Below are 24,350 nucleotides of genomic sequence, written 5' to 3'. Positions count from 1 at the left end.
AAAGGAGATCCACTATTGTATTTGTCCTATAGAAAAGACACAAAAGGATCCTTTTAAGTGAGGGAGGTTCTCTCAGCATGCTAAGACAATGCTTCTCTAACAAATCAAACAAATCGGCTCTGAGAGGACGGCAACTGAAGCTGTGACAGTCTGTGACACTTGTTTCCCAGCAACCATACACCTCGTGATCTGGGCCCAGTCATAAACTAATGCTCCAGCTGACATTTCACTGCCAGGACTGTGAAGAAATGCAATGACAGCTCATATGTTAGGAGGAATCAAATCAAACTTGCACACCTTATGTAACTGCTAAAATAGTCACGCAAATAATGTGTTTGTGTGTGAATATAACCATCGTGAACCGATTTGATAATTACAGTCTTAAAATGTTCCTTTGTGTGAACTTTTGCTGTGAAGCTAAAATAAACATAAATGAGTTTAAGTTTCTGGTAGCTTTCTCTAATCCATCAAACAATGGCATTGTTAGATAGTGTGCGCACGATAAGGATTAAAAAGCACTTGAGTGTGATCAATATTTCATCTGGCCAAGAAACAGACAAATAAAACAACAACTATTGATCAATTCCTAAAGGGGAAAACTATATGCTGCTGTAATATTTTACTGACACAAGTGAATATGAATGAATTTATTTATTTATTTATTTATTTATTTATTTATTTATTTATTTATTTATTTATTTTATTTAACCCATATTTTACCAGGAATAATCCCTTGAGATAAAAATCTCTTCTACCAGGGAGTCCTGGCCAAAATGGCAGCATACAAAATTTCACACATAAAATATGACAAGACAAACATTAAAGGATAACAAAACAAACAAACAAAAATGTCCAGCATTCAAGATTATTGTAATATATAAATGTTAAGTAAAACAGGAACATGATTCTTTCAAATGTGACATCAAAAGGTTTCTAAAAATATTTAACGAAGGCAGTATGTTTAGCTTCAAAATACTCTGCATTTCATTCCATAGTCTGGGCGCAAAATAAGAAAAGGCAGTTTTACCAAACTCGGTGTATGATCGAGGCACAGTTAAAAGAAATTTAAAAGACGATCTAGTTTTATAACTACCAGAACAATAAGGTAGGAGACTACAGATATACAGAGGCAGTTTACCTATTAGAGCTTTGGCAATAAACATCAACATATGCATTTTTCTCCTCTGATACAAGGAGGGCCAGCCAACCAAATCAAACAAAGTACAATGATGGGTACGTGTAGGAGCATTTGTCACAAATCGTATTGCAGCATGGTATATGCAATCTAATTTTTTTAGTGAAGATACATTAGCATGCATATAAATCACATCGCCATAGTCCAGCACAAAAAGAAAACAACTTTGAATAATTCTCTTTTTGGCTTCAAAAGGAAAACATTTCTTTAAACGAAAAAGAAACCCCAATTTGGGTCTGAGTTTTTTTGAAAGATTGTCAATATGAATATTAAAACCTAACCTTTCATCAAGCCATATGCCCAGGTATTTATAGGTATTTACTCTTTCTACACAGTCCCCTTCCAAAGTCAAAATGGGTGGAATCACGAGTTTGTTACGAGAGCGAGTAAACGGCATATATTTAGTTTTCTTAATATTTAAAACCAATTTTAAATTTAACAATGAAGATTGCAATACCTGGAAAGAATCTTGTAATAGTTCTACAGCTTTTTTCATGGACTGTGCAGCTGTATAAATAATTGTATCATCGGCATATAAATGCTTTTTAGCTGAAGTTATATCTTGACCCAAACCAGTGATATAAATTGAAAATAAAATTGGTGCTAAAATGGATCCCTGAGGAACACCTTTCTTGATTTCTAGGTTTTTTTTTTGAATGAATGAATGAATGGCAGACAGTGTAAAGGCTGGTCGTCTTTTTTCTTTTTTATTGCCCATAATAATGAAATGTTTTAATTTAGCTGTCAACCAACAATTTGGATCAGTTAATTTACTATTAATTAAACAGTGTAAACCCACATTGTATACCAGTTTATATGTTGGTTATCTGTCCTAAATACCATGCGTAATTAGAATTACAGCATTCTGATGGTATTAATAATGTGATATGATCTTGTTAAACTCTTTGCAATTAAAGTCACATGTGTGGTCCCATAATATACACTGTGCAAGACACACAGCATGTTAATGTGCTGTTGTTCCTTTCCAGAAAGAGAGAAAGAAAAACTGTAAAGGGAAAAAGGAGAGTGAGGGGGGAGGGTGCACACAGGTTTGTTTTGGGGTCTCAGAGCGGTTTTACAGAACTGATGAGCATTACATACAAACCCAGACCTCTCTAAGGAGCCATTCACACAGGACACGTTCTTGCCTTAAAAGACAAACAATGGACAAAGGATAAAGAAATTGAACAAAACACAAGGGTATCAAGACATTTTTAAGGGTTAAGTAACATTTTTATATGTTTTGGCACAGTGGCTCATGTTGAGAGATGCTGAAAAAAAAAAAAAAGAAGAGCAAGACTATGTCAGTCAAGCACAAGTGTACATGGAGGAAAAAAATATATAATAATAATAATAGAAACAGTGCAGACAGACAAAAAATGTTTGTTAACAACCTCTAAGATGAGCCAAAGTTCAAAGTGCATGGTATTAACTATTGCCCAAACAAGGGTAAGCACAGTATTACCTGGGCTGTTTAGTACAGGGTGGAAAAGGAAGCAATGCTTTCTACAGTGCTTCATCCACATATTTGCATGAATATATGTGAAATATAAAAATAGTGCACAATGCTCTAATTATTCTAAAGTGACACAACAGCCACATCAGTGGATACGGTTTCTAAGAGAGGGCTCTGTTTTTTTCTTATATGTGCAAATCAGCCAGAATGGGTAAAACCTGGCCAAATAATAATAATAAAAACAACAAGTCTAAATACAAAGAAATCAACAGACACAATCTGACAGCATGACTTAAACACATCCAAACTGAAATGAACCTTAAATTGCCGGAAAAGATCTTTAGAGTGAGGTGTTTTTTTGTTTTTTTTAAGGTGACCATTAATAATAAAACATATCAATGGTTATTAATAACAAATAAAATATATAAGAAACGGTAAAACGTTCGTTTAGGGACCAATTCTCACTATTAACTGCTTGCTTATTAGCATGCATAGTACTAGCATATTGACTGTTTATTGGTGCATATAAAGCACCTGCATGATCATATTTTAGATCCCTTATTCCACCCCATACATAAACTTAACAACAACCTACTAACTATTAATAAACAGCAATTAGGAGTTTATAAAGGGAAAAGTTGTAGTTAGTAATAAGTTAATAGTGGTAATGTGAACTGTAGCACTGGTATACCATGCAGTAGTGTCTGGATGGTGAACTATTTATATTTGCAATATTAGTGCACTTTTTCATACTTTTCATAAGATATATGTACTGTACTACAGTAAGTATGCAAGTAATCTTTGGTATGACTATTAAGTGAGCAGAAGCATTCATTCAATATCCTAAGTGCGCCTAGATGACTGTTCCCTCATTAAATGCATGTTTATGTATGCTTTTTGTTAATAATGTAAACAATTGTAGTAGTGTTGTACTCTATTGAAGTTTCCGTTGTATTAGCATCAGAAGAATTGTACAACAAAGACATCTGTAGAGAGTTTTTAAGAGAATAACCTATTTGCAGTTTCATAAATGTAGCTGGACTGATTCGACCGTTAATTAATCCAGTGAAACTAATAATACACTGGAAACGTGTTACCTTTTCCAAATCGGAGGCTGTCATTGCCTCTTGAATGAAATAAAACCAGCAGTTGTTTCATTAGCTGTAATAATGACAGGGCTTCAGTGCTGATATGTTGGAAAGCGTACAACACATGATCAAAGCTGCTGAAATATAACACTGATATCAAAGCACACACAAAAAACATGGCATTTGTAGACTTGTACTCATTAGTATAATGGATATAGTAATATTGTGCAAGGAATTGTGGGAAAACTGGGCTTTCTTAATGGAAACTCTGGCCCTGTTAATCATTCTTTGTGAAAAGGGATAAAAGTTGTTGGAGTTTTAACTGCCTCTAGTGTTTATTTCAACCGAAAACTGCAGCGATTCATATGTTTAGGTATGTTTAAGAGGTGCATACTTCCAATGTAACAAGATTTGGAACAAGTTAAATTAACAGAATTCAGGTTTTGAAGACGATTACTTCAATAATCGCTGCACTTTGGGCCAGTTTTATGATCTCTGTTGCTGCCTTTTCTTGATTGCACCTGGCGCTTATGAAAATGGAAGTTTTTTTCAACCAATTAAAAGCCCATCACGAGGTTAATGCCATAAAAGATTTTCCATATCAAAGTAGAGCATCCAATGTCACAGTAATGTACTACACAATAGAGGAGTCTTGTGAACAGAGACTAATCAGATACTGAACTGTATAGCTGTATAAAAGTACTCCGGTTTCTCGGGTTTCTCTTTCTTCTCTGGGAATTGAATTTCCTCGCTCACCAATGTTCTTGATATTTTGTTCTTCAGCAGTCCACCCCAGCCTTTCTCTCTCTGTAACGCCTACTCACCAGCAGCCCATCACACAATCCAGCACCGCTCTTGTTTTTGATATTAAAAATACATTAGGATACAGATGGGAGCCATTATGTGACCATATGAAAGCTATTGTAAAATCCACGGATGCAAAAACCCCATCTAATTCACAATCTACACAATGCCTATTTGCTCTCCATGGCTCTTTTTTTTTTTAAAGCTTTTATTTTAGAAACAACCATTTAGGTGATTGGGACAGAGGTATTTATCTTTAAAACTGATGTTGAACTTACACCAAGCTGACAGTACAGAGCTGTGCATTCATCAGTAAATGTCTAAAGGTTGGATAATTGCAAGACACGTCTGAAAGACCAAGACCTGAAACCTAAAGCACTGCCTGCAAACCTCTTTGGGTATTTTAAAAAAAATAAAAAGTGTTCACTCCAATAATATAACACACAGTTTCATCAGGTATTGCATTTCTAAGTAGATGTTAGATGACACCTAAAATGTATCATAGATTTTCTTGAGTACATGCATTCAATCTACCATCAAGAGCATCAAACGCCATAAGTGCACTCCAATCATAATGCATGCACTTTGCCATCACTAGTGTATCTAACTTTGTTTTGTATGGTACCTGTCTTGTTTTATGTATTCTCTACTGCATTTATGTAATCTTATGTGCATCTTTGTTTTAGCCATAGTTGAGCCAATTTACACATTTAGAAAAATGCTAAAGTAACACATATTACCTGTTAAATTTCAAACCAAGAAACTGTTCGTTAAAGCTGAACACAATTACAAATGCCAAGCATAGAAACTGTTATCTTACCATCTCTTTTCAGAATTCAATAGAGGATTGCTCGTTCAGTATTTATATATATTTATATGGATTCACTCTTATTCACAACATCAATAATAGCAAGAGAGGTTAGCACTAGTGAAATGAGCTTCTCTGCTAATAGATTTCTCTTCATGCTATCTAATATACCCAGAACATTTTAGTCAGAGATACAATAAAATGACTTAAAAGGTTAGACTTATAGATCTAAAAACACACAAATTAGGCAGCATTAAGATGGACTTTGAAAATGATATGCCTATGGGTTTGTTGGAGCTCATTAGTGTTCTGCTTTAATAATTAGTGATGTTATGACCTGATTGGGCAGGCCAGGGCAGTAGCACCCAGCTGAAACGATCAAACACAGTAACACTTACTTAATTCTCATGCTTGCGAGGCAGAAAACATAGAGATACGATTTTACGCAAGTTTAGGATTTAGGCTTTTAGCATCAATTAAATGTTTTTACAAACAAGAATCATGATTCATTTTAATTTTACAGGAAATAATTTAAAGTGCATATATATAGTCTGTTTGGAGTAAATTAGATACTGTTTAAAACACAGGTTTAGAAGTTCAGAACAAACTGAGAGGTTCAAGCTTGTTCTATCGGTGCTTGAAAAGAGCAGATTGTTTAATATGACACAGGGCAATGCAGGTCTGCCATCTGTTTTATAGCCAAATAAAATAAACATATGGAGTGCCCCCAGTTTGTATGTTAGAGAGCAAACATGCTCCTTATCTCGTGTACTGAAACAGCATGGTCCAGCTGGGTCAACAGCACATGCTTCAGCTACAGCAGACACGCCGGTCGTCCTAAAACACCCGTTCCACGCGCATGAGTTTCCATGTTTTTCAATCGGAGCAGCCAGAGGTCACCAAAACGGCATGTCACAGGATTTGAGGCACATTATATCATCAAACTAGCACATTATTATCAGCATTACTACACTAAAAAGTAGTATATTTAAAAATATGAGGATTAATGTGTTTTCATTCTTCTTTCCCATTCCCTCTCTTTTAACTTCTGTCAGTAGTGAACTGTTTTTGGAATCGTGTAGTTGTAGACAAGGGCATTGGTGAAATAACAGAACGCTCTCCAGAAGAAAACTCCATTGCTCAGAGGATGATCTTATTTTGTTCGACAAATGTAATGAGCTATAAACTTTGTCTAAGATGAAACACATGACAACCTTTAACATTTAGAAAGAACTATATACTGAATGTAGATGGCATAAGAGAAATTCTTCAAATCATCCTGGCTTTAGTCTTGGGAAGTAAGGCCACTGTTTGAGACACTGCTTAGATTTCTTTTGAAGCAAGAGACACAGTTTACTTATTGCTAAAAATATCTCATTTGTAAAAAAAAAAAAAAATGTCTTCCTTATGGGTCAATGTCATGGTAGGAACCAAGACTACAGTGAAGACAGAAAGAAAAAAACACGCTTGCACTTGCAAACATCAGTCTGCACCTTAGATCAAATATCATCATGCTTCACTTGAGCCCAGGAGCTGCAAGACCGTTCATTAGCACTCGGTTTCACTTTCACCTCTTTGTTTGTATTCATCTGTCCTTCAGTGAGTCACACACACCGAGGCGCTGCAAGGAGCACGACCTTCCCTACAACTGCACCCGGACTGCCTCCAAGAAAATGGCAGGTTGTTAATGTGATGAAGCTTTTGCAAGTCTATGTCGGCGAGTACTGCCCACAGTCACGTCTGACCTCTGCTCCTCTCTCTGGACAGACCTGCTATACCGTCTAACACCTTCTGTGTGTGATGCAGAGGACCGGTGATGATGGAGACATGCGACCGTGTTTTACGTGGACAGAACTGAAAGAGTCAGAAGCAAAATACTGTTGGACTATAAGTTGAAAGCATAGAGCCTTTTTGCTTGGGCTCAGCTCCAGTGGGGTGATTCCAAGCAAGCCTTAATTTTTCTTATATAATTTAATAATGCAATGGAGCCCCCAGTAGCGAGAGCTCTGCGGGAAAAGGGTAACTTTATTTTGAGGAAATGTTTCCTCTGCTAATGAAATCTACAATATGGAAGGGGTAGATTTCAAAACCCTGCTTCGAACTTCAGAGAGTCGAGTCATTCATACTCAATGATCCATGGGGGAATAAACCTGAGGGGAAAAGATTAGGATGCTAGTTCCTCATCTAAACGTGCTGATGCATGAATGTCTCTTTGGCTTTTTCAACAGTTATTTTTTTCTCAGGTCCATGTAGCTGTGATATAACATTCAGTGTACTGTAGTATCTTAAAGGATATAGAGATCAGAGATAGAAGAATGATGTGTGTATAATATGAAAGCCTCTTCTAAGAAATCACATTACTAATATACTAAATGAGCATCAGATTCAATAAACATTTGTTTTATGATCTACGTAAGAGACTCGTCAAAACTAAGAGAGTCAAAAACAGTTGATGCTGAAGGGCTACTAATGGCACCGTGAGAAACTAAAATGGTTTTCATTCAAAAATTCTCTAAATCAAACACAAAAGCTTTGTATCTCTCATTCTTGGCAGATGTGTAGAATAGAAGCTTTTACTGTTTATTCAGAGAGGAAAGCATGGCCAACTTCTCTTCTCCCATCATGACGACGGGCTGACGCATTGCTTCATGTGCCAAGACCAAATATTCCCCATTGCCACAGGGAGCTGCATGACATCAAGGTTCATGGTGATTTGGACACTCGCTCTAGCTATTTATCCAGTGCAAAAGAATGTTTAATCCAGATGAATGCGTGTAAGATCCCAGCCAGGAAAATGTTAAAAGGGTTCAGAGCAGTGATCTGTGAATTTGTGCTTTCTTGGCCTAGTAGTGACATCATTTAAGCTTGCAGACACACACAAATGCATTCACTCAGAAACGGCATAAATCGCAATCATTGTTTTGTCCTGAAGACATCTCGACAGTACTAATGTATGCGTGCACTGCTGCTTAAAACATTAATAATTACTGTGAGATGGGAGTCCAAAGACTATAAGCGAGAACACTTCCATGCATTCACATCTCAAACCTTATATTCTCAGTCTGGAGCGAAGAAGAAGAAGAAAAAAAAAAAACAGTGAATGTAACGTATAATGAATATCGCTAGGTGATTTTGAGAACAATAGAAACAAAACCGGTCTCAAAATACTGATAAGAGTACAAATAAGAGTACAAAAATCCTGCTGTATCAAAATCCACTACCAGTTCTCAGTTATTGTTATGATATCACCTCACTTGACCAGACCCCAACAGAAAACGTGTTGTGCTTCGAAACCATCACTAGGGGATGCTCTTGTGTCTAAGGGGGGAGGGGGGATCAAACCAGATAACCATAAGGGTGGAAAAGACATAAAAATCCAAAATGGAGAAATTCACTCTGGTATCCACTTGTTTTGTGATTTAATAAATCCCAGCCAAAATAATCAGTCCATACACAGAAGAAGAAAAAATGATGTTGCCATAGAAACCACACTAGATCTTCCTGACCATTACTAGTGTCCATCTGTGGACACTGAGTATAAAAGGTTGTACAAGCTCTGAAAAAGTTTTGTTATACAGCGTCTCTCATCAACACTACAGTATGCTTACAAATCCACACATATGAAGTGCACACCCACAGATGTAGTGAGAAACTATAGATTAAAACCCTTCAAATTAAACAAATTACCAGACATAGAAAGCGTTTGGGGGGGGGGGGGGGGGTTGTCTCCAACAGGACAGCAAGATAAGAGACTTACCATATTCACTTCTGAGACCATGTCTATGCTGGCTATGTCTATATTCATCCCCACTCCCACCGGAGGACCTAGAAACCAAACCAAATCACACCAATGACGTTTTGTACACTCAAACGAATGGCCATGTCACGCACGAGGCATTATTAACTCAACGTCAGCCTGATAACATCCAGGATGAGGTGAAAAGTAAAGCAAATATCATCTAAACACATCGATTTCACTATGTATGGAGTCGTCCTCATGAGCGTCACTGTTCACTGATATTACTATTACTGATTAATTAGTTCATATGGTATACGTGCAGATGTCCATGTCGGTTTACATTCGTTTGTCAACTTTGCAAAGCATCCCTAATCAAACACCGCGTGCGGCAGATTAAGCGATCGATTCTAGCGAAAGCAAAGTGTCCCGATCATCTCCAAAACCGAGATCATTGGGATACATTCGCGCGTAACCCTGCACAATGGCGCGCTTGGGATTTTACTATATGAAAGTTCAGAGGTGATGTTAAAAGGCTGACATGACGGACTTAATCAAAAACGTGCGTTACCTCCGAAATCTGGCCTCAAGCGAATGTCATATCCTTTCAATAGTCTGTCAACAGTTTCTTTTACGATAGACATATTGCTTGGATCATTGACACTGCAAAGAGGGAAAATGCAGCGTTAGATTCAGATGCATCCTTAGAGATCATCTCAGCTGTGTGTGGAGTACAGACAGCCTTATGAAGTAAGGAGAGCTTGGGTTCAGACTTACCTTTGCGCGCACACCACGGCCACTATCACGATTAACGTCCAGACGCGCACGAAGCTCTTTTGTCTTATTCTAAAGATCGCCATACTTTTATGTTTTCTGGTTTCTGTGAAGACAGAGAAGATCCAACTTAGAGTGCGCTGTGCTGTAATCCCACTGTGGTGCGCATGCGTACATACTCCAGCGCAGCATCCAGGAGCGGTGTGGTGCTGATGCTGCTGGAGGAGCACTTCCCGACCAGAGGCAGGGAAATATTAAAGGGAAAACTACGAAAACACCAAAGTGTAAAGTAAAACGGACGGCATTACAACTACAGTCTTTGTGCATCATAGAAAAAGCGTTTCTTTCTTGTTAAATGGGCTTTTAGTGGCCACTTCATGAGCTGTCTCGGTGTCTTTTTTTCTCCTCGGTCTTTTAATTGGACTTGAGGCACAAAAGTAATTTGTCTTGCACAAAGTGGAGCAGTAGGCTTTTCTTAACAGTAAAAAAACATTTAAAACGGAACTTTATAAGTTAATCGACTTTTATTTGTCCATCATCTGGGGAGGTGTAGATGACAAATGGAATGCTTCAAAGGATCGATATAGGAATCTAAACCTCTAGATTGCACCTCTGAAACACGACAGGGGGAATCCGAAGCAAACCACGGCATTAAAGGGAAGGAGTTAAAAAATAAATAAATAAATAAAATAAAGTGTGCTTCGTTTATATAGGCATACGAGCTGTTATGTGCCATAGTAGAAAGACAAAATAAATAAATGATAATACTGATAATAATAATAATAATAATAATACTTCAGTCATGAAGATTAGGTCTGTTTATCAACCACAACATGATAACAGAGGGACGTGTTTTCTCCTCCCTTCTAATATAATTATTTCATATATTTTGCTATATATTTCATTATTATATATCATGTATAATAGGAAAGTTAGGACCCCATAATTAAAATAAATAAATACAATTTCTGCTTTGAAACATTTACTGAATTTGATAAATAAACATAAGAATACCTTTAACACTGTTATAATATTTTCAGATACATACTAACAATACTGAAGAAACTAGAAAAAATATTGTTAAAATGTTAGTAGGCTTTGAGGTAAATTGGCCGATCAGCAGATGGAGAGAAGGTTCTTAAGTCATTGAAGAAGGTCCTTGACACTCTGGTTATTCTAGTTATTCTTTGTGAAAGAATTAATTTACAAATAGGGCAGCACAATCTGTTCAATTGGTGCACACAACTGAACAAATGCTGGTCTATTCAAGTGTACAATAAATGTATGTAAGAAGTTGTCAGTATTTACGAGATCAGGGAAAATAATTAAGAGAAAAGAAGAAATTTTAAAGAACTGCCTGATGTTCCACTATATAAACAACACATGCAGCACCTACTTTGGGACACCAGTGCATTCAACAGAGACTGTTGTACAGCTAAAAGCCTTTGCCCAGCTGCATAGGTTTTGTGCATGCTGATCTTTTGTTGGTGCATTCATTAGAACACTGTGTGAACCTCTGTGCCATCATCAGTAAAAATTCAAAATATTACGTCCCTGTCTGCTTCGTGAAAAAATTTGGTATTCAGTGATAACATGTAAATAACACTTGTATTGAACAAAGCACTATATAAAGTACACTTCAGTTAACCTATCACGGTTTTAACGCCAATTCTCAGGTGAGTTCACAGTTTCAGCTCTTTGCGAGGCAACACTAGTTTGTGGTGCATGAAGCCTGGTTTCACGTCAGTGCTGCATGATCCTCTGAAACTGATGCAAACTCAAGACAGAGTACAAATGTTCCCGTGTCCATGAAAATGCAAACTCGAGACCACAACATTTTCGTCAATGGAAAGATTAACAAATACAATCCCTCAATACAGTGACTCAACAACAGCCTAAAAACGTGTGGAAAACGCTAGGCGCGACGCTTTCTCCTTCTTTCCATAGCGCTCGGGCAGTTGCGCCCCTGAGGCGTCTGCCTTTACTAAGCAACCATGACGTGCTCTCTCCATGAAGACACGGACATTTTTTAGCAAAGGATAAATGGATTTGCAGCACTAAAAATCGCTTGCAGTAGCTCTGCAACTAAATTTATTTCAAAATTGCAATCCATATACAACTATGATCCGCTGTTCCTTCATCTTGGCTGCGCTTTCAACGTTTTTACGGGAAAGGAGGAAGCTGATTGGTTAGTTCTTGTCACATGACCCACGGTGCACTTGCGGCATTCTGTAAAGTTGAGATGTTTTTAACTTGATGAGGTGCGGACGAGCCTGGGAAAAACTGGCGCATCGCACCGCGTCGCTTCCATTATGAGTTTGCATGCCGCGCGCCTACATTGGAAATAACGAACATGCACGCGCAAAAGACGCGATATGTGAACGACCCCTTATACAGGCTAGAAAAAATGAATACCTGTGGCACCTGAAAATATATTGAGGTCTTACGAAGTGAAACAATTGGTCAGTGCAAGAAACTAAACATTATTTCGAATATTAATACCTTCAATCCACAGCCTGGGCAAACAGTTCTCATGACTGTTGTACTATGACATATCCACGGGCGCATACTCACACATAAGCTGATGCTGTTTGTTTACAATGGAGAGTGAGGATGCCTGTGTTTTATTGTTCATCAAAATGGTCCTTACCTGTACTTATCCTCAGCTCAGAACCAGCTCAGTGTGAAGAAGAGCCTGATGGAAGCACTGGCCTAGATGTCAGCATACTTTCATTAGATCCTCCATCAGAAAAGAAGGATATCAGTTTTGTTCCACCTAGATGATGAAAATTTTAATCAAAAGTGTTGATCGAAAGGTGGAAGTCACTTTTAAATCACATTTGTTGGGTTCATACATGGACTGAGGAACTGGACTAAATTGGAGACCAACAAAGATGTCTGCATAGTGAGCTCAGTTCTGACCAGCACAGAAGAAAGAAATGGCTTGAAAAAGTCCAAGCCTTCAATTCATAACAGACCCTTGAAACTTAGTAAAATGGCTCTCTTCAAGCTTTCTGGTAAGATTACACTATAATAAAGCATGCTACTCTACAAACCATGTACACAGTGCTAATCGTATATATTGTTTAGGAAAGCTTGAAGTTTTCCATTCAGTGCTGCTGAAATAATGTCCAAAAAGCCTATTCCTTCACATACCCTCAATGCTTCCTTGTAATCAGTTGACAGTACTTGGGAACAATGAGAAAGTTCAACAACAAAAAGCACTGGTAAGTAGGCAAAAAAAAAAAAAAAAAAAAAAAAAACCTTTGTGAATAACTCAATTTAATACTGTGTGTACTCTGTATTGTCTTTTTATGGTAGGTATTCCTTGCTGCTATGTGGTGTTCCCCAAACTCAAAGCAGTGGGTAGGTAGAAAGCTGAACACATAACACAACATTCCAGGGGTGATCTGATTCACAGAGTTCTTCTGAGGCACAAGGACAGTACGGTTATTTACTGTTATCTGAATCATTTAAGATCTGTCCTCTCATTCTAAAACACCTCACAACAGACAAACCATCCAACCAAGAGGCAATCTCAGTGCACTTGTCAGGATTATCCAAGCAACTCCTCTGACCTAACTTTCTTTCAAAATATCAAACATCTTTTATATCCTCCAACAGGATGGAATCAGAGTCTGAAGCTTAAAAATAAATAAAAAAATAAAAATTCTGTGTGTGACAATTATACACTACACAATTAATAGGGGGCAGCCAGCACCCTGTAATGATTTGGGGATCTTGTCTGACACAGATTTTTGAGAGCCATCTTTCCCCAGTGCTCTGAGGAGAAGGAACTGCCAGTTGTCTAAATAAAGCTTAAGCTCAAACCAGCTTAAGCCATGTACGCTGCATTGAAAAACAAATTGATTGGTTGGTTGGAATTGGGGTTGACAAGTTGCCTACCATTCAATCATCAATGGTAATCATGGCTGCATCTAGAGTTTTTCATAATGTTTGACTGATTCTCATTTTTTACGATTTTTAACTAGTATAACCCCTCTGATTAATATTTAAACCAACGATAGTTATATATCTGATTTTGATTCTGATTTAAATTGAAATGATAGAAAAACAATACACATTTGGCACCAAATATAACAGTGATAATGTCAACTGAACCTCACTTGTTCATCTGAGCTCAAAAATTGACCCATCTTGATCAAACTATGAATCAAGTCCTTGTGTAAAAACCCGAAGCCTAAAAGACAAAGAAACCAGTCTCATCTGTGATTATGTTAAACACTGAAGGAGTCCAGTGGAGACGACAACTGAAGTAAATGTTGTCCTTGAATCACAATTATAATCTGTATTGTAGAGCACAGTCCTTGAAGCACCTTGGTTATAGGGAACCAAACAGGTCGACTTTAGTCCTTGCCAGTGCCACCACGAACATTCCAATTCAATCCACAATGCTGCCATAGATACCAACCATAAAGTATGAAAAAAAAAAACTTCTAAAACAGAAAAAGAAAAAAAAAACTTCAGTTACGCTGAACAAAATTATAAATGCAAAACTTATGTTTTTGCCCCCACTTTTCATGAGCTGAACTCTAGATCAAAGAATTTTTCTATGTACACAAAAGGCCTATTTCTCTCAAATATTGTTCACAAATCTGTGTAAATCTGTGTTAATGAGCGCTTCTCCTTTGCCAAGATAATCCATCCACCTCACAGGTGTGTCATATTAAGATGCAGTAAAAGGCCACTCTGAAATGTGCATAGGTCTCAGCTCATAAAAAAATGGGGACATAGAAGAAAGTGTTGCATTTATTTATTTATTTTTCAGTGTATTATACTACCTTACAAAATATATCAAAATATCTCTTCATAATTAAGTAAATTCAACAAACTTAACATACTCGCAGTTGAGAATGAAATGATAGGTTAAGGATGGCCTCCGTGGCCATGATGAGATGGTAAATGGCTACCATGGCCATGACAGGGCAGGTGGTGAGTTCATGGATGTCCTCCAGACCACGACAGGATAGGACGAGCACTCTGGAAGTTCGGCTGAGACGTGACAAGGCTCTGAAAATTCAGCTTTGACGTGACAAGGCTCTGAAAATTCAGCTTCGACGTGACGAGGCTCAACCGTGACAGTACCCCCCCCCCCAAGAACTCCTCCTGGAGTTCCCAGAAGGGCTTAACTGCTGATTGAATTCATCAATAAGGGAGTGATCCAATATGTCCCTAGCAGGTACCCAACTCCTCTCCTCCGGACCGTAACCTTCCCAGTCCACCAGATACTGGAATCCTCGTCCCCTCCATCTCGAGTCCAGAGTACGATGGTTCCCCATCTACGAGACGCGGCAGCGGGGAACCGGAGTAGGCGGATTAATACATGCATAAAACACAGGTTTGATTTTGGACACATGAAAGGCGGGGTGTATCCTCTTGTACGCAGGAGGTAGTTTGAGGCGGATTGTCACCAGACTAATGATCTTGGTGATAGTGAACTGGCCGATAAATTTGGGAGCTAGTTTATTAGAAACGGATCGCAATGGAATGTTACTGGTAGAAAGCCACACTTTTTGACCCACGACGTAGACGGGAGCCTTTGACCGGTGGTGATCGGCCTTGGCCTTAGTGCGCTCCCTCACCCGGAGCAGAGTCTCAAGGGCTCTGGTCCAGGTGCGGTGGCACCTTTGGACAAACATGTGAGTGGAGGGGACCGCGACTTCAGATTCCAGACTGGGAAATGCTGGTGGCTGGTACCCTACACTACACTGAAACGGAGAGAGGCCCGTAGCTGGCACTGGCAACGAATTGTGGGCGTACTCCACCATAGAGAGTTGTTGACTCCAGGAAGAAGGATTCTTGGAGACCAAACATCTCAACGTCCTTTCTAAATATTGGTTGGCTCGCTCAGATTGTCCGTTGCTTTTGGGGATGATAACCCGACGACAAGCTAACTGATGCTCCTAATAACTTGCAAAACTCTTTCCAAAATTTGGATATGAACTGGGATCCCCTGTCTGAAACCACGTCTACCCGGAGGCCATGGAGCCGAAAGATGTGATCTAAAACAGTAACCGCTGTCTCCTTGGCTGTCGGTAATACAGTCAAAACGACTGTCATGCCATTAGAGGGCGGGAGGCTACTAATCTCTCAGGCAAAATACACTCGGGAGTAACGGGACGGGCGGAGGGATCAAAAAGAAGTGACAAAGAATCGGGTTTAACATTTTTGGAACCCGGGCGGTACGATAGGGTAAATTCAAAACGGCCGAATTAAGTCTTTTAGCAGTTCTAATGTACTCTAAATTCTTATGATCGGTCCAAACAATAAAGGGAACCCCTGAACCCTCTAACCAGTGGCGCCACTCATCCAACGCTAATTTGACCGCCAACAACTCTCTATTGCCAATGTCATAATTACGTTCGGCAGGAGATAATCGATGAGAGAAAAACGCGCAAGGGTGGACCTTATCGTCTGAAGCAGCACGTTGGGACAACACTGCTCCTACCCTGACCTCTGATGCGTCGACCTCCACCACGAACTGCCGTGTGGGATCAGGGGCTACAAGGATGGGAGCCAAAACAAAGCGGTTCTTCAGGTTAGAGAACGCAGTCTCAGCTGCGTCATACCACCTGAATGGAGTACTGGGGGAGGTCAAGGCTGTCAGAGGTGAGGCTAGTTGGCTGTAATTACGAATAAAACGCCAATAGAAGTTGGCGAACCCCAGAAACCGCTGTAGGGCCTTACGGGAATCTGGAGATGGCCAATCTATCACAGCCTTTACCTTGTCAGGGTCCATTCGTATTCCCTCAGACGACACGATAAAATAGGAAGGGGACCGACTGTGCATGGAATACGCACTTCTCCGCCTTGACAAAAAGCCCATTCTCTGATAACTTCTGGAGCACTCGTCTGACGTGTTGAACATGTTCCTGGAGAGACGAAGAAAAAATCTGTATGTCATACAGGTAAACATATATAAACAGATCTACCATATCTCTCAACACGTCATTCACGAGTGCTTTTTAAAACCACGGGCGAGTTGGAGAGCCCGAACGGCATAACCAGATATTCAAAGTGCCCTCTAGGGGTATCAAAGGCAGTTTTCCATTCATCCCCCTTCCTGATGCGGACCAAATGATAAGCGTTACGTAAATCCAATTTTGTGAATACGGATGCTCCCTGCAACCTCTCGAAAGCTGAAGACATGTGTGGTAATGGATAAGTATTCTTAATAGTAATGTTGTTCAGCTCTCAGTAATCAATACAAGGTCGCAGAGAACCATCCTTCTTACCCACAAAAAAGAACCCTGCCCCTGCTGGAGATGAGGAAGGTTGGATGAACCCAGAGGCTAATGAATCAGAAATATATTTCTCCATGGCCTCCCTCTCAGGAATAGTAAGAGAGTATAACTTGCCTTTAGGCGGAGATTTTCCTGACACTAAGTCTATGGCACAGTCGTAGGGACGATGCGGAGGAAGAGAAACAGCACGGGACTTACTGAACACTTCCTTCAGGTCCAGATACTCAACGGGCACGTTTGGCAATGCCATGGTCTCCTTCTGAAAAACAGAAACACGAACAACAGGACAGGCAGAAACCAGACAAGACTCATGACAACTTTCACTCCACAATGTGATAGTGTTAGAACCCCATTCCACTCGTGGATTATGTTTGAACAACCAGGGGTGACCTAAAACAATGGGAGCAACAGGGGAGTCTATGAGAAAAAAGGATATGGTTTCTTAATGGTTGCCGGATGTGATGAGTGTGATGGGTTCAGTATGGTGGGTGACATGAGGCAGTTCCTGGCCGTTGAGTGTGGTGACATGGATGGGAAGAGACACAGGAAGGACAGGAATGTTCAGGTGATGTGCAAGTGAAGAATCAATTAAATTACCTTCGGCTCCGGAGTCCAGAAGAGCTTGGCATTCATGATGGTGATTCTTCCACCGCAGTTTCACCGGAAGGAGGGTCGATGATGTGGGTGAGGACTTCTCAGCGGAGATCCCACCCGATAGTAGCCTCAGGTTTACTATCGGGCTGACTCTTTTACCGGGCAAGAGTAGTTGTTATGATCAGAGCCTCCACAGTATAAACATAGCCCTTGGGACCTCCGCCGTTCCCTCTCCCTCTGTGACAGCCGAGCTCGACCCACCTGCATGGGCTCGTGATCGTCGACAGAACCGACCGTGTTCTCTCGACTCAAGCGCCCCCTACTGGGAGAGAATGGAAGTCTGGAAGGACTGTGCTGGCGGCCCAGGCGATTAAACCTGGCCTCCACCTGCAACGCCAGGTCGATGAGTTCGTTGAGAGTAGGGGGCAGCTCGAGGAGGTAGATCTCCTGCTGAACACGTTCGGATAACCCACACAGGAATCTATCCCACTGCGCCGCCTCGTTCCACTGGCACGTGGCGGCCAGGGTACGGAACTCGATGGAATATTCGGTGACAGATGAATGTCCTTGTCGGAGTTCCGAGAGGCGATGGGCGGCCTCCCTGCCGGTCGCGGCCGGTCGAAAACTCTCTTCATCTCGTCAGATAGGAGGTGGAATGAGACACAGCACGGATGTTGATTTTCCCACACCGCCGTTCCCCATAAGGCAGCCTTGCCCGATAAAAGGGTGAGCGTGAACGCTACCTTGGATTCTTCTGTGGCGAAAGTGTGGGGCTGCAGGGCAAAATGCATAGAGCACTTGTTAAGGAATGTTCTGCAAAAAGTTGGCTCACCAGCGTAATTCTCCGGTGCCGGAAGTCGCGGCTCTGGCCGGAAGTGGTCCTGGGGAATCCCCAGGGGAACGGTCGGCGCAGGCGGCGCGATGGGCGCAGTGGGAGACGAGCTGCTGGGTGAGCTCGGACACCTGTGCCACCAGCGCTTGGACAGCGCGTCCGGGGTTAGAGATGCTCTCCTGCTGCTGATCCATTCTCTTGACGCTGTGGTGCATGAAATCGGTGAGGGTGTTGGTGCTCGCTGCTTCCATGTTGGTGAGATCGTTCTGTGATGGCTGGTGAAAGGACAGTCTGGAAACAATAGCGAGTTAACAAAGTTTAATGAGATGATGAGATATAGTACCAAGACACACAAAGACGATGATACGGGAACACTCCAGAGGGATGATTAAGGCGGTGAGAAGTCCAGATGGTAATGGAGTGCAGGTGAGAAGTCCGGGTCTTGACGGCGTGAGGCAGCAGGAGAGAGTGGCACAGGAACTGCGGGGAACAGATCCGAAGGTAAGTGTCCATGGCTGAGTGATCATGCGGAGAGTGGATGAGGTTCTGGGGAAACACAGACATCCAAACGCAAACTACACAGAAGCCAGACGGGGGTAAACACAACAACATGAAACAACGATCTCACAAACACAAGACGTGAGACAAGCCATTATATAGTGGATGAGTAATGAGTGGCAGCTGTTGCTGATACAATTAACGGAGACGCCCACAACTAATCAGTGCAGACGCAGAACAAACAGAATTCACCACAAAGTGTAAACAATTCGAGATCACGGTTTACCAACCGTGACATGCAGTGGCACAAAAAAATATTTTTATAAACAAGGAAAATAAAATATGTCCTGGAACAGACCCCTGAGGGACACCTTTAGAAAGAGACAAAATAGATGAAGTACGGTCTTTTAAAAGCTCACACTGTGTTCGTCTCGAAAGATAGTTGGCAAAGTATCAGTTAGTAAGTTATATAAATGTTCATCACATGGAAGGTTACAAAATGAGCCCTGAAATGAAAACTGGATCATTTAATGTACATACATGTAGCCTTACCCTCATCAGAGTTGTGTCAAGTTGATGTGACTTCTCAGGCTGAGATGTTGTGAGGGTGCACACTTATTGTCATTGACTGCATGTATTCTGACTTATTCTGATCTTAAATTCTATTCATACAATTTAAAACCAAAACAAATCTGTGTTAAAGAATAATGGTCTTTCTTCAGGCATCTACTTGAAGTGGCATCTCCCCCCAAGAAAGATAAATTATTTGACGTGTGCACTTAAGAGATGACAATGATAAACTTTAGAGTATTTGTAAATGTATAACTATTCATTTAATTTCTTTATTTGACCAGGTTAAAAACTCATTGAGATTAAAATCTCTTTTGCAAGAGTGACCTGGCCAAGAAAGCAGCAACAAATACAAGATTAATATAATATACACAATAGCATTATATCCAAAACCCTTTTTCATTAGCCCGAGGGACTTTAAATTATAACTGATCATTTGAACGTAGATTGTAGTGTACCTTTGATTTATAAAAACTCAAAGACAAATGAGATGGAGTTAGACCATAAATTGATGTATAAACAAAACAATACCAATTAAAACTTATTCGGGTATACAACGATGGCTACCCAGCCTTCTCATAAAAATACAATTTTGTGTTTGATAACTACAACATGTAATAAAACGTAAAACACTATGAAAAACTGGATCAAGATAATTTTGATAATATCCTGGGGCATTCATATACAGTAGATCACCATAATCCAAAAGTGGTAAGAAGGGTAGCAGATACCAAATATTTCCTTGCTTTAAAAGAAAATAAAGATCTACTTCTGTAGTAAAACTGCGATTTGAGCTTAAGTTTTTTAAAAGTAAATTACCAATATGTAGCTTAAAATTTAACTGACTATCATATAGAATGCCCAAAATATAAAACGTTGACTGTAAAGAGTGCTTGTGAAGCTGATGGAGCACAGCAGCAAATAGCAGTGTTGTTTGCATACAGATGTAACTTTGCATTTGGAATGGTTTCACATATTTTCTTTTTTTTTTTTTTTATAAACAAGGAAATTAAAATATGTCCTAGAACAGACCCCTGAGGGACACCTTTAGAAATTGACAAAATAGATGAAGTACAGTCTTTAAAAGCACACACTGTGTTCGTCCTGTAAGATAGTTGGCAATGTATCAGTTAAGTTATAGAAATGTTCATTTCACATGGACGTTTTTTTGATAACAGATCAATATTTCAGTGTATGGAATTCTGTATGTCTTTAAAGTAAAGCTCTCTTTTAGGTGGAATTTGAAAGAGTAAGCTGTTGAACACACCTTGAGCTTTCTGAAATCCTGTAAGTCACACACTGCATTCATGTAGTTAACTTACAACTTCTGCCCTCTGGCCATGTGTTCTCCCTTTGCTTTGATGCTCTCTAATTTTGGATGAGAATTGCATGTGTCCATGCCAATACCACTGAAGTCTTCAACCTTGACAGCAAACTATCAGCCAGCTTCAATACCATATTACCTGCCTCCCAGCCGGAAGAGAGGCCACCTGGTGTCTTTTTCAAGGCTATGTTGACTTTACTTATGTTTGACCAAAATCAATACCCTTCAGGACAGTTATTGCGAGTTTGACATAAGCAACTTTTTTTTAATTATTATTATTGCATACATAATTCCAAATGTTCCCCACATACACAATTGCAAAAAAAAAATGTGTCTCTCCAAAATCTATATAATTTATTTGTATGCACTTTTATGCACTTTATTTTCTAATAGGATATCCAAGTACTAGTATAGATCAAATCGTTAAACTATTATATATATATTGTAACTATGAAAATTGCAAATTCACACTGAAGGCATCAAAACTATGAATTAACACATATGGAATTATATATGAATTTAAAATGTATACATAACAAAAATTACTATCCTTATTGGTCAAATAGCCCTTGATGCCTTCAGTGTGACTCTACAATTTTCATAGTCATGAAAATAAAGAAAACTCTTTTAATGAGAAGGTGTGTGCAAACCTTTGGTCTGTACTGTGTGTGTGTATATATATATATATATATATATATATATATATATATATATATATATATATATATATATATATATATATATATATATATATATATATATATATATATATATAAACACAAACACACAATGGATATCAGTTATTGAAAGATATCAGTGGGAACCTCATAATGTAGTTGTGTGCCAGGTTGTGAAATTTGTGCAAGCATTTTAAAATAAGGAGCTATAAATAAAAAATGATAATAATAATAATACTTTTAAAGTTTATTGAGTGTTAATATGATTTTGTAATTCAGTTTTTTCAGTTGTTATAAAGACAGTGAAGAGGTTTATGATGTAGAGAAGAATGTACGGCACACACTGATTCCTTGATGCTACAGTGCTCACAATTATATACATTTACATTTAATCATTTAACAGACGCTTTTATCCAAAGTGACTTACAAATGGGAACAATAGAAGCAGTCAGACCAACAAGAGAACAACAACAGAATACAAGTGCCATGACAAGTCTCAGTTAGTCTAGTACAGAACGCATAGCCAGGTTTTTTTTTTTTCTTTTTTTGATGAAACGACAAGAAAAGGAAAAGTGCTGGAGTTAGTTGGTTAAGTTCATGTGAAAAAGATGAGTCTTTAGAAAATGTTTCTTGAAAATGAGTAAAGACTCAGCTGTACAAATTTATATTGGGAGGTCATTCCACCAGCTGGGCACAGTCCAGGAAAAGGTCCATGAGAGTGATTTTGAATTATATAATATATTTCAATATATATTATGAATATATTTATTCAATCAACCAGCAAACATGCGCGCGTACACACACACACACACACACATACAAACACAAACACAACAGATTTGAAGGGGTTATTTGTCACTTTTGAGAGCCATAATAGTTTTAGACTGTACATGGGCCTTTTTTTGCCCCTTTATCTTGAATATGAGGACATTTTAGATGTTAATAAAAGTATGAAAAAAATGAAAATGAAAAAAAAATACATTAATTATTTAAGAAAGCTTAAAGAAAGCTTAGGTATAATTTTAGCATCCAATTTTCTGTTTGTGGTTGAGTTGATTTGGAAAGGATGAATTAACCTGATACTTTAATGATAAGTGTGTATTAAAAAGGAAACAGATTCTCCCAAACCCATAAATGAGCATGGTAAAAATAAAAAAAATCTGTATACTAATGTGCAAGTGACGTAACATACAGCCAAGTATGGTGACCCATACTTAGAATTTGGAGTCAAACTCTCTAACCACTAGGCCAGACCTTAGGTTTAAGAGTTAGGTTGATTTTTGTTTTTTTGTTTTTTTTTGGGGGGGGGGGGGGGTTCACATACAAGGTCATTCTGCATAACTCAGAGTTAATAGTTGGTGTGATGTTTACACAATTGCATGAGTGCAGTGTTCATATTTCCCCCTCTGTGCTACACAGCTGTTTACAGAGTTTCATACTGACCAAACAGAGAACATTTGCTTGGGTGTATAGTGTTATTGTGACCAGAAGCACAGTATCCATGTCTATTGGCACACCTTCACTCCCATTCATGCTCGAGCTCCGCTTGGTTTTTGCCTCTCAGTTCTCACTATGCTTCAGTGCTCAACAGGCCTGCCTCTGCCGGTATTTCACATCCCAGCAATCTCATTGTTCTACGGTCATATCAGAAACCTTCTCTGCCATCATTATATGTTCTAAAAGCTCCACGATTATCATGTTTGGTATAGATAAAGCCGACCTTATTTCATGGAGTGGACAACAACTGGAAGGAGTGACCTGGTGGCAACTTCTACTGGCAGAATGATAAATCCTGCCTTAAATCCCACATCAGCGTGTAATTGTCTTTCCCTGACAGTGCACACTGAAGGGCCCATCAAATCTGAGATGAATCAGATGATGTATAATGGCATGATGCATTAAAACCTTATGACTGTGGATTAGGATAATGGCCCAGTGTTGTTACAGTGATGCCAAGAAGATTCAAACAGTATCATTTGACTAAGCTCCTGTGGAAAGAGCAATCATAGTGCAGATCTGATCCCATCCATTGTGAGTGAGTGAAAAAGATTGTATCAGCATACAGAGAGCCATTTATAGCTATTGCATTACATTGCTATAAATACTGGCAATGAAATTTTATAGCATCAGTGATTTTGTATGAAATAATCACACACACAAAAAAAGTTTTCATAAAAACACTCATATTTCATCCAAAACTACAGTGCTTTTTTGCAGTTCTTTATGAAAATCTTTTGACTGGTAAGTGACCCGAATGAATTCACTGTTCGAGAATGCAATATTGTCTTCTGCAACAATATGACAAAGAGAACAAAAACTAATAACGGCAATATATTTCTTCTTAATGTTATAAACTCTCACCCTAACTGTAAGCAATATAAACAAGTGAAAACTGTCACAAGAACTGCTGAAATCTAATCTAGAAGCTATTTTTAATGATTTGATAAAAACTCTAAAATAGATTAGAATTTAAATAGATGTTGGCTATCTGTTTCAAACATGCGTTTTGGTAACTCTTTTAAACAACCAATGAAATTTGAAAATATTATGCAATACCTAAAAAAGTAATTATGAATATAAAGAGGTATTAATTAAAGTTTCACGAAATTCTCAGTATTTGAATGTACATTAACTAATGATCAAAGTTTGTGAGAGTTAAAACGCATAAAATAGCACTCAGACAGCTGAACGTTTGCGCATCTTTGGATAATTTCCTGACCAAACTATAG

At 39.0% G+C, this 24,350-nt stretch overlaps 1 protein-coding gene across 2 annotated transcripts in view; it reads right to left on the bottom strand.

Moving 5' to 3' along the window:
• LOC113063818 (gamma-aminobutyric acid receptor subunit beta-2-like) overlaps positions 1-10,073 on the bottom strand; it is a 70,055-nt gene extending 59,982 nt beyond the window's left edge. For both annotated transcript variants that reach the window (XM_026234161.1, XM_026234163.1), the window contains exons 1-3: positions 9,865-10,073; positions 9,659-9,750; positions 9,109-9,176 (exon numbers count right to left, since the gene is read on the bottom strand). In XM_026234161.1, coding sequence (XP_026089946.1) covers positions 9,109-9,176; positions 9,659-9,750; positions 9,865-9,947 — 243 coding nt within the window. In that variant the 5' untranslated portion in view covers positions 9,948-10,073. The remainder of the gene's footprint in view (positions 1-9,108; positions 9,177-9,658; positions 9,751-9,864) is intronic.
• Positions 10,074-24,350: the final 14,277 nt, after the last annotated feature.

The sequence above is a fragment of the Carassius auratus genome, chromosome 46 (assembly GCF_003368295.1).
Source record: "Carassius auratus strain Wakin chromosome 46, ASM336829v1, whole genome shotgun sequence".
Classification (NCBI taxonomy): domain Eukaryota; kingdom Metazoa; phylum Chordata; class Actinopteri; order Cypriniformes; family Cyprinidae; genus Carassius; species Carassius auratus.
Note: the sequence above shows the minus strand (reverse complement) of the source record. Positions and strands in the feature narration are given on the sequence as shown.